The following is a 12181-nucleotide window of genomic DNA, read 5'->3' as shown; positions in this document are numbered from 1 at the left end:
TTGCAGGTGAAACCATACTAAAAGCTGATCACTATAGTTTACAGAAAAATAATCAATATATTTACAATTTTGATAAAATAAAAATATGAAAGATAGATGATAATTAAACATTGAGACTGGTAGACATAGTTATATTTAAAAGATTTTGATAGTTATGGTAATAAGCTTGCAGCTTTAGTTTCCACCAAATAAAATAATAATATAAGAATGTTTCCTAATTTGAATGCATGTGGGATTTCTATGTAATTCTTATATGTTATTTTTTGACTATGGCAATATAAAAACTGGTTACTTTAAGGAAGACAAAGAATTCAAATGTTTCGAAAGGGCAACTCCACACTTTAGAAACAGTTGAAATGACTGAATTTAGTCTAGCACTAAAACCCACAACTAGTATTAAACATTTTTTAAGTTAAAATTGATTTATTATCAAAGGCTAAATACTTATCAGGGATGTGAACTTATCGTTCAGACTTTAAAGAATATGTGTGATCAATCCTAAAATAATATGCAAAGATTTTTAATTTGCTAGTAATTAAATTTGAACTGTTTTTAGTGAGCCTTATGTGTTAGATCGAACATGCCAAGTCGAAGTGAGCAAAGCCAATCACTTTGCTTTTTGTTCTCATTCTTGTTTATTTTTATTATTTATTATTTATTATTATTATTATTACTCATAATCTGCTTGAGATATAAAATTTAGTATATGTCATGAATGATATAAACTTATAAAAAAAGAGAAAAGACTGATGCTATTTCTCCTTTGCTTATAAAATCTTGGGTAGGGGTTTATCACAGACATCAAATGTTAATGCTATAATATTATCTCAAATTAAATAGAACAGGAATATATAGTGTTATGCTTTAGTCTTTTGGCTCTTGAAGGGCCAGCCACCCAGCTCTCAAATAACTATACATGAAGGCTTATTCTTAGTTATGAATAGTCTGGCTTGTTTCTAGACAGCTTTTCTTAACTTTAGTTATCCCATCTATCTTTTGCCTCTGAGCTTTTCTTGTTCTCTTCTGAAATCTTACTCTAAACTCTGTGGATTGCTGTGTGGCTGGATGGCTGGCCGCTGACAACCTCCTCTCCTTGTTCTCTTGCTGCTTCTCCAGCCCCACCTAGCCATGCTCCTGCCTCACTATTGGCCATTCAACTCTTTATTAAGACCACCAGGTATTTTAGACAGGCACATTAACACAGTTTCACAGAGTTAAACAAATGCAGCATAAATAAAAGTCATACACCTGAAAATAATATACCCCAAAAGCAACCAGTAAATATTTTCAGTTAGGAGAATATATATATATATTTGGATTAGTTTATAGTCTCTTTCTTACCTCCTCAATATTGCCTTTGTAATGCTAAAACATTTATACCATTAAAACAAATGGGCAAGAGAATAGATGTGGCTGGGTTTTAATAAAACTTCATTTACAAAAATAGGTGACAGGTTGGATGTATAACATAATCATTGTCTCTCCCTGAAACAGCGTATTAAAAAGTAAGACCAGTTTTTTAATATTAGTAGATTAGAAGATGGAAGTCAGTATATTTGACATAATTTCCTGAACTGAGTCATCAATTGTCTTGCTAAATATGAAGAAATGAACAAAATTATTTTCAGAAAATTATATTGAGGCCTTCAACAAGTAAACCATGCACTGTGTCATTCACTGTTATACCAAAATTAGACATTCTATCTTTTCAAAAGAAATAATATAAAACAACTACATAAAATATATAAGCCCTTCAGTTTTACATAAAAATGATCTTAGGATGGTAAAAAATTATTAGAAGCATGTATAAAATAAAAAAAAATGTCTGATTTAATTAAAGCTTTAAAGTAATGGGTTATGTTATATAAAATATAGCCAGTAAACAAAAGACTCTCACTAATTCAGGGCTCACAAGTAGACAAAAATATCTTAGCCATTTATAAACTCATAATAATGCCTACCGCAGTGTAACTTAACATAGTTATGATAATTAGTTAAGAATTTTGCTGAAGTAAATGTTCATGGGCTCAAGTTTCAATTGATTTCCTATACAATGCAAATTCTAACTGACAACTTTGCAATCTAAGTGAAAAATGCATGCATGAAATGTCACATTTCTTGCGTTATCCCTTGATCCATCAATATTCTCTTTTTCTTTTCTGAAAGTTAGTCCAAGAGTAAAAGGCAGAGCAATAACCTCAAATGGCAACAAGTTTGTGATTTAAAAATAAAAACATTTGGGTCCAGCAAAACACTCTGTAGATATAACCAAATTGATTTTAAAACATATTTAGGGAGGTAAAGGAACTAGAATAACTATATAATTCTGTAATAAAAGAGAAAAGTTGGAGGAGTAATATGTGCTGTTAAGGCATAAAAGAGTCACAAATTAAGAGTATATAACACTGGCAACTAGGTATATAAATATAAATGAGACAATACAATTTAATCTACAAAATAACCTACAGACATATGACAAAATTATGTTTGATAGAATACAAAGAAAACCCTGGTGCTATAAATAGGCTTTGCATTCTATGTTAATGTAATGAGTGCCAATACATAGAAGAACAACAATAACAAAAAAGAACACGTGTACTTTATACCTTATGAAAAATTGAAAACGGACCACACATTGTCCTGGTTTGAAACAGAAATGTTTTCCATAGGCTCATGTTTTGAGTGCTTGTTCACTAGATGGTTTGCAGTGGCTGTGAAAGCTGTAGGATGGAGGGTACAGGCTGAAGCAGGGCATTAGATACACTAGCCCCTGTTCCTTATACTTTCTGCGCCCTGGTCTACATCAAAGGGACTGGCACTGCCAAATGCTCCTACTTCCATGGACTGAATCACTCCACCATGCCTTTTCTTTATCATCAAAGTACTAAAACCCACTGAACTGTGGCCCAATACAAACTCTTTTTTTTTTTTCCTTAAGATGACTCTATCAGGTATTGTGGTCAAAGAAACACAAAGGTCAGAGAAGTAGGTTTGTCACTGTGATGAACTTAACATGAGGTTCTCCGGCTTTTTGAACTTATTTGTGCAAGGAATATTCAAGAGTTTGAAAATATAAACTATAGTGACTCAAGAATTTGTAAGTATTATTTAATGGTTAATTCTGGCAGAAATATAAAGACATCACTGAGAAAAATACATGCAGCAAAAGCTTGGCTTGTGAGCTTTCAACTAGAACAGGACTCTACTAGCAAATGAACTATATGCCATTTGTGTTACCATTGGGCAAAGAATTATGTCTGAGCAGGTCCTGAAAATCTGAGCAAAAATTAATTTTAAAATATGGGACTAATTATTTGGTGAAGAAAATGTCAAGATGGCATAATGACCAGTCCATAGCATAGTCATTGATGTCTACTTTTCGCTGGGTTTATTATAAAAGTCATGAGAACAGAGCTTAAAAAACACACACACAATTTGGCCAGAAAAGTAGCTACCATGGGATAGGGGTGGGGGGGGGGCATTTAAAAATACAAAGTAGATCAGACAAAGCAGGCAACAGAACTTGGCGTCTTCCACATAATGCCGTTTTTTCAAACATTCAGAATGTATGAATTATGGGGTCCTTGTGTATTGTATAGTTCTTTCCTTCTGGAGGGGGCACAAAAAACTTGTGAAGTCAAAGAGACTTACAGAATTTACAGATCCACTCCTTAAGGCTGTATAAGCATTAATGACTGTTAGGAGAGGAGATTCTCAGAAAAGCTGAACTACAAGCAAGTTGTACAGACAGTTCCAGGGATATAGCTTTCAGAAGTCATCATTCATGCTGAGGTATGCTTTTTAGTTATGTAGCTGCCTCTGAGTCACCCATGTTCTTTTATGCTTATGCCCATAATAAACACCATGAAACTGGCTGGTTCACTAAACTAGACAGATGGAATTGTTTCTTTGGTCATATCTCCTAGGAAAAAAACCTCACACAACCTAAAGTGTAGATCAAGATTTCTGAGAAAGCTTTGGAAGTTAAGACATGTGGAACTCCCCTGCACTCTTTGTAATAACCCTCTATGGAGCTCATATGAAAACCTATGTGTACAAAGCCACTTATAACAGAGAACCCAAAATGTTGGAGATTACAGGAACATTGGAGATCAACAAAAGAACGCTGTAGCACTGAATGGAGACAGCCCAACAGAGAGGCCACATGTGCTACTAATTAGAAGGACTACTGTGGTGGTTAATATTGAGTGTGGACATAACAGAATGTAGCATCACCTGGAAGACTAGCCTCTCTGAATATTATAAGGGAATTTCTAGCCATGCTTAACTGAGGTCATTTGAACCAGCCTAAATGTGCCCTGTTCATGAACATGAAGTTTCTGGCTGAATAAAAAGAGGAAGTGAGGTGAGCATCAGCATTTCTCCTTCTCTACTGGTTGACTGCTTTAAGCTCGTACCAACACACTTCTGCCAGCAGTACAGACTGTATCCTATCAAACTGTATGTCAAATAAAGCCTTCCAGTTTTAAGTTACTTTTGTCAAGAATTCCCTTCACAGCAATGAGTTAAGTAGCTAAAATAACCATAAAGATGGATCAACTCAAGCCCATTGGAATTTATATCATGAGAGCACATGCCCCAGGTGCCAAACACAGAGCTTAGAATTTAACATCTGTGCTGCGGGGTAGAAGTCTTGCTTTATTCCAGTCTACTCTTGCCATTCTCCTGATCCTTCCTTTTGAAATGAGAATATTTATCCACTGCCATTGTGAACTGTCATTCTGTACTAAGTAACAACTTACATCATGTATGTCCTATTTTATATATTTGATGGATCAGTAACTGAGTCCTGGAAACCCTATGTAATTTGATAAAACTATAGGTAAATAGTTAGGAAGCAACAATTCTAAACTTCGGGACACATACTGGATCCAGAATCATTGTTCTTACTTTCTACACTTCCTCTCAAATAAATCTGTATGTAGCAATAACATGACTTTTATAAAATTGATTTTACAAATAAACCAGTAGGCCACAAGAACCTATAATTGTAGATAACTAGGTTTGTATCTAAACAGAAAAACAAAGAGACAATGTTTGGAATAAGATTGGTTTCCTTATTAGTTAAGGTGGTGACTAAGTATACAAAAAAAGAACTAAACATTATTAGTAAATACAGAATACAAATGACAGCCTCAATGAGAAATCTCATCCCAATCAAAATTTCAAAAAATTGTTAAGTGAGAATTCAGAAAAATGTGAGCTCATATACTACTGGTAGAAACATAGATCAATATATCAATTGTAGAGGACAATAGTGAAGAATCTAAAAAAAATAGAAATGCTATATGAATGAACTATCTACTTTTGAGTATATATACAAAGAAAATGCAATCAGTATATCAAAAATAACTACATCCCTTTGTTTATTATGGAATTATTCACAATAGCTAAGATATATAATACTTGAGGTATTTAATCATAGCTAAAAGAATAAAGAGTCAGGCTGTTACTCAGCTTTCTGACAGAGTGACTAAATACTGGAGACAATCCATTTATAAGAGCCTAAGGTTTATCTTAGCCATCATTTCAGAGGTTTCAAATCAAGGTCATATGGCTCTACTGCTTTTGAAGTCCAGCGAGGCAGTCCATGATAACAAAGAATATGCTGAGGTGAAAACTGCTAACACTGTAGTAACAAAGAAGCAAAGATAGAGAGGGGAAGGAATTGGGGTCCCAATATTCCCTCTGGTGGCATATTCCCTAGTGACCTAACCTTCTCATAATCCTCAGCTCTGGAAGGTTTCATCACCTCCCAATACTGCCACAGGATGGAAACCAACCCTTTATCATCCAAAGAATATCACAGCCATAAAGAAAATGTCTGATCCCTAGGACCTATGTAGTGGAAGGGGAGAATCAATTCCTAAAAGTTGTCTTCTGACCATCACGCAGGTGTGGCAACATGCACAAATCCATATATACTCCACACCTTCTTCTAGCCTTCCCACCTCAACACAAATAAATTAGTTAAGTATTCTTAAAGTAATAAGTAGATTATACAGAAAAAATTTGAATAGTATTTCTAGAATTTCTACATATGGTCTTCTTTACCAAATTGAAAAAAGCAGCCTCTTAGACTCAGTTGTATTGAATCAAAAATATTTTAAATACTGCTAATGATGTCCAGACATGACAGGACTGACACTCATATAAACACACAGAGACTGACAACATGCACAGGGCCTGTACAGGTAAAAGCCAGATGGGGCTCCAGTGCTGAAAAGGAGACATAGACATGAGCTCCCATCCCAAACCATGGTGGGCATGAAGCCAAAGCACCAATTCGTTAAAAAGAAACAACTTGATACTAAGGGGAGGTGATGAGACCAATCACATGGGAAAGTTGGTAAGAACACTGACAACAGAATTCAAAAGAAGTTACAACTCTGAGAGTATGAATTTTCATTTTCTTTCTAAAAGTTTGTTTATCATCCTCGTCAGGCAGACAAGAATCAGTAACATAGGTGACTACATAACCATCATGTAAATCCACATACGTTATAATGTTTATATAACACACAATTTTAAAAATATACTCACATTTTTAGTGACATTTCCATATTTTTCACACGTGCAACTGCTTCATCTCTCTCTTTAAGGGCTAACTGCAGTCTGCACATAACAGCTTCATCACGTTCTCGCTGTGCAAAATAGACTTCTTCAACCAAAGCTACAGAACAAGAGAACTCATAATTAATTAAGAAATAAAGAAGAAATGCATACATAAATGTAAAAATAATTTTACTACTAAGGGCTATTTATCTAATTAAAATACTACCAATTAATGACTTGAGAAAGCATTTTTTTATATTTGCAGCAACATGAAGATATTGGACATGTGCAAGAGGAGAAAAACTTAAATGGCCTCGTTTTTAAAAAAGGAACTTGTTTAAAAAATGAGACTCATAAATACTGCAATTACACAAACTATTAAAATAAAGTACGCCCCATTGTAATTTAGAAAATCTTTGTTATATTAAAGACATTCACACAAACAAGTGCAAAAAAAAAAAACACAAAAATACTGACTGTGGTATGCTTTTGTTACAACAAAACTTAAAAATCACCCAAATGTGATCAATAAAAATGGGAAAGGACACATTCAGAAAGAATTGCCACCTGGCTATTGAATTAACTATGGGAGGCAGACAAACAGAAATAGCATAACAGTTTCAAACTAAAGCAACTCTTGCATTTATGCATATGCACAACAGGACAGCAGTTCAATGAGTGCAATAGTGATTTAACATTGTAAATTCACAGAACAGGAAGCACGTTTGAAGGAGATTACATTTGAATGGCATCTCTAATTCTATTGAGAACTCTGATATTATCTGAAACTGATTTTTCTTAAGTGTGTTTTTAAGACCTTGCAAATACCTTAAAATGTTATGAAATGTTAAGTAATATGTTCATAAATACCAAGATTGCAGTCCTAAATTTTATTTAAGCAGCCAAACCATAACATAAACTTAGAAAATATGTAAAATAATCTTGAATTTATAGAATAATAGGCTCATGCCTCAGTTGCTACAAATTAATAGAGCTTTCAAGACAGCTATTGGTTTACTTAAATTAAAAGTGGTAGTAAAGAAGCATCCTGAGGAGAAACAACCAATACATTACTACACCAGCATAACCCCTAGCTACATTTCAAACACTTGCCTTTATACCCACAGATCAGGGTAGTCTTTACTCCTCAAAAAATTTCTCTGTAACAGACAGAGAACAATTCAGAAAAGCACAGTTGTGGGTCCTATTCTTAAAAGATACAATTACAAAACAAATCCTAAGGCTCAGGGAACACCATGAGAAGAGGGGCAGAAAGACAGCAAGAGCTGCAGGAACAGGGAGCTGGCAATGCCAGAAGTGATACCCCACTAAACCTCCTTAATGGGGCTGCCTGAACATGACCCCCCTTTATGAAGTTGCAACGAAAAGACATCTTCATTTGATGGGATGAATCCACAGCCAGTAAAGGCAACTAAAAGGGAATGGGAAGGAAACTCTTCAAATGATGGAAGAAAAGTAATAAGAGGGAAGCATAAAAAATGAAGGAAATCCAAGAGGAATAGTAAATATTAGAGTGAATATAATAAAATATTCCTCAGTTCCATTAAATAGTTTTGTGGCTGAAAAAAAAAAAAAAAAACTTGACCATTGATGGAATTTTCAGTGAAAGCAAATTTAATACATTAAAAAACAGACTATCTCATGAAGGAAACTCCAAGTATCAAACAGTTGTTCAACCCACGAGGCTAGGATGTCTTGGCTGGTCTTCAGTATAAGATGAAATCCAAAAGAAGTAGGCTCTAATATCAGCAAGGACTGTCTCAGCAGCAGGACAGATGAACTTGCCTGCAAGAGTGAATGAAAGCAAAAACAGCAAAGAGCTTCCTTCTTCCATGCCCTTTGAGATAGGCTGCCAGCAAAGGGTGTGGCTCTGATTTAGGATAGATCTTCAGATCTCAAATGATCCAGACTTACAGTCTGGGTCTTCCCATCTCACACGAAACCGTTAAGAAAAATCCTTTACAGATGTGGCAAGCTGCTTCGGTTTTAGTTGACTCCAGATGTAGTCAACACAGTAACCAAAATTAACCACCACAAGCCCACACTTCATCAGTATGACACCCAATAATATCTCCTATGACATTCTCAATTTCCAAATGAAAATACTAACCTGTTCATAATTACACCTAACATAACTATCTCACATAGAACTTCAAACACATTGTTATTTTAGACTAGGTGTCAAATTCCCTTAATGGACATTCTTCAGTATCTTGTAATTTAATTATGATAACTGATATCTCAATTCATGTTATATTACATGATAAAGACAGAGAGGATGAAAACAATTTGCTGCTTAATATGTATATATCTATGCACGAGCATATTCATATGACAAAAACACATGTCAGTTTTAATCCTCAATTCTGCCCCTGGTCACATGCCCTTAGCTGATAATTATAACTACCATACTCTACTACCCATTTTGCATTTCTTCTACCCTCAGCAAGCACTTCAGCAGGTCTTGGAACTTTTCTTGGAGGAGTGATCCATACCTTCATTCCAGAAGGCTATGAGCTATTTATCGTTCTCACTCCACGGGATTGTTTTAATTTCCCATTGACTTTATAATCACAGGACATGGTAGCAACAAGAGATGTCCTAAGGGGTTGTCTTTAGTCCAAATGTAATCTTCTTACGTTCAGTCTCATTTCTCCCTGCTGACCTGCATGAAACCACTCTACCCAACATTGCTATGCCTTTTTTAGTCTGTTTGCTTAAAAGAATACGAAGCCTAAATAGGTCACGAGGAAGCCTGAACTTTAAGCTCAAAGGAATGTTTATTGTGGATCCTGGCAGGAACATTCCCCCTTATGGAATCAAACTTTATTTGTTTTTTTGTTTGTTTTTTGATTTTTTTTTATTTAAATTTGAAACAAGCTTGTCATACATGTAAATCCCAGTTCCTGCATCCTCCTTTCCTCCGCTGTCCCCCAAACCAATTCCCATCCCATCTCCTTTCTGCTCCCCAGGGAGGGAGAGGCCTTCCATGGGGAGACTTCAAAGTCTGTCATATCATTTGGAGCAGGGCCTAGGCTCTCATGTATGTGTCTAGGCTGAGAGAGTATCCCTCTATGTGGAATGGGCTCCCAAAGTCCATTCGAATACTAGGGGTAAATACTGCTCCATGACCAGAGGCCCCATAGACTGCCTACTTCTCTTAATTAACACCCTCCTATGCTGGTTTCCTGGCTAACAGATTGAAGTTCATGAGCTAGCTCCACTTTGGTCAGGTCAGCAGTTTCTGTGGGTTTCTCCAGCCTGGTCTTAACCCCTTTGCTCATCACTCCTTCCTTTCTGCAACTGGATTCCAGGAGTTCAACTCAGTGTTTAGCTGTGGGTGTCTGCTTCTGCTTCCATCAGCTACTACATCAGGGAAGGTCATTTATGGTAGCCTCTCCAGTATTGCTTAGATTATTAGTTGGGGTCATACTTGTAAATCTCTGGACATTTCCCTGGTGCCACATTTCTCTTAAAACCTATAATGACTCCCTCATGCCCACCTCTCCCCTCCTCTTCCTGCTAACTCCTTCTTCCCTTCCCCCACGTTCCTAATTTTTTGGGAGATTTTGGCCCTTTCCCCTTCTACAGGAGACCATATATGCCTGTTAGGGTTCTCCTTGTTTCCTAGCTTTTCTGGTGACATAGATTGAAGGCTGGTAATCTTTTGCTGTATGTCTAAAATCCATATATGAGCGAGTACATACCGTGTTTCTCTTTTTTTGTGAACTCAAGAAGCCAGTCACTAAAATACCAAATAATCCAATTAAAAAAGTGGGGTACAGAACTAAATAGAGAATTCTCTATAGAGGAATCTAAAATGTCTAAAAATCACTTAAAATGCTCAGCATCCTTAGCCATCAGAGAAATGCAAATCAAGGCAACTCTGAGATACCATCTTACTCCTGTCAGAATGGCTAAAATCATAAACAACAATGATAGTTTATGCTAGAGAGGATGAGGAGAAAGGAGTACACTACTCCACTGCTGGTAGGAGTACAAACTTGTATAGCCACTTTGGAAATCAGTATGGTGGTTCCTCATGAAAGTGGGAATCACTCTATCTCAAGAGCCAGTAATTGCACTCTTAGGCATATAATGAAAATATGCACATTCATACAATAAGGACATCTGTTCAACTATGTTCATAGCAGCATTATTTGTAATAGCCAGAACCTGGAAGCAACCTAAATGCCCGTCAACTGAAGAATGGATAAAGAAGATATATTTATATAATGGAATACTGCTCAGTAGAAAAAAAAAAAAAAAAGAAAAAAAATGGAATCTTGAAATTCACAGACACATGGATGGAACTAGAAACCTTCCTGAGTGACCCAGTCACAAAAAGGAATCAAACTTCCAAACCAGCATAATTGATTAGATGTGATAGTGAGTGGAACTAATTCCTTTCATGCACCTTGACTTCTGGACCTATGGATCCTAGCCATGGGAGAAAGTGTGCCATTTAGTGTATGAAGATTTAAAGTTATACTACTTCTACAGTATCTTACCCCAACCCTCCAGGGTACTGGCACCTAAGTGACACTGTAACTGTCTTCAAAAGGCCATTCTATGGTTCTATCATGTCATCTGCTTCAAGATGGTGGAGAACACAGTAAAGCCATGAGTTCTGTGAGCTTAGACCCACTGTTGCACTTCTTTGGCTGTGAAGTAAGATCCTTCGTCAGAAGCAAAACTGTATGAAACACTGTGACTTTCTGTAAGTCAATAGGTGGTAGTTTTGAAAGAAAATTACAATCAGGGATGACAAATCCATAATCAGAATAAGTATCTACTCCACTAAGAATAAAGCAATGTCCATTCCATGAAGGTAAGGGTCCAATGCAGTAACCCTGCCACCAGGTTGCTGAGTGGTCACCTCAGGGAAGGGTGTCATATCAGGGGTTTAGTGTTGGTCTCTGCTGTAGGAAGATCTGACACTCAGCAGCAGCTGTAGCCAGGTCAACATCAGTGAGTGGAAGTCCATGTTGTCAAGACCATTCATTCCTTCCACCATGGTCACTGTATTCAAGTGCAAATCAAGTAATGACAGAGATGGCTGTGTAAAAGGCCTGACTATCCAACAAACATGTCATTCTATCTACTTGATTCCTGAACTCCTCCACAGTTTCAATGAACATTTATACTAGGGTACAAGTATCTTCATTTCCAAAGATCTATCCACATCCTTCAGTAGATCTTTCTCACCAACTTTCCACAATCATACTCTTTCCAAGCACCTGACAATCCAGCCAATCCATTGACTATAGTCCATCAATCAGTAAACTGCACATCTGGATATTTCTCCTTTCAAACAAAATGTACAACCATGTGTACTGTCCAAACTTCTGTTCCCCTGGAAGATTACCCTTCCCAATGTCTTTCAAGGTTGTTCCTGAAAGGGGTTGTAATACTGTAGCCATCCACTTCTGGCTGTGGCCTACATAAGAGTAAACCTAGCCCTAGTCATCTCTGTCAATCAACCAATAAGGACACAGCCCATAAGGCAATAGATACCACTTCAATTTGGTAATAGATTATTGCTGTTCAAAGCCTAGGTTATGGATGATGAATAAAATATACC

The 12181-nt window shown here is 36.3% G+C and overlaps 1 protein-coding gene across 1 annotated transcript in view; it reads right to left on the bottom strand.

Annotated features, from left to right (window-relative positions):
• The window catches only part of Mipol1 (mirror-image polydactyly 1), a 178962-nt gene that overhangs the window by 143728 nt on the left and 23053 nt on the right, over positions 1 to 12181 (bottom strand). The window contains exon 4 of the mRNA XM_051195882.1: positions 6565 to 6694. Coding sequence (XP_051051839.1) covers positions 6565 to 6694 — 130 coding nt within the window. The remainder of the gene's footprint in view (positions 1 to 6564; positions 6695 to 12181) is intronic.

The sequence above is a fragment of the Phodopus roborovskii genome, unplaced genomic scaffold, assembly GCF_943737965.1.
Source record: "Phodopus roborovskii unplaced genomic scaffold, PHOROB, whole genome shotgun sequence".
Taxonomy (NCBI): Eukaryota; Metazoa; Chordata; class Mammalia; order Rodentia; family Cricetidae; genus Phodopus; species Phodopus roborovskii.
The sequence above is the reverse complement of the archived record's forward strand: the minus strand, read 5'-3'. Positions and strand labels throughout refer to the sequence as shown.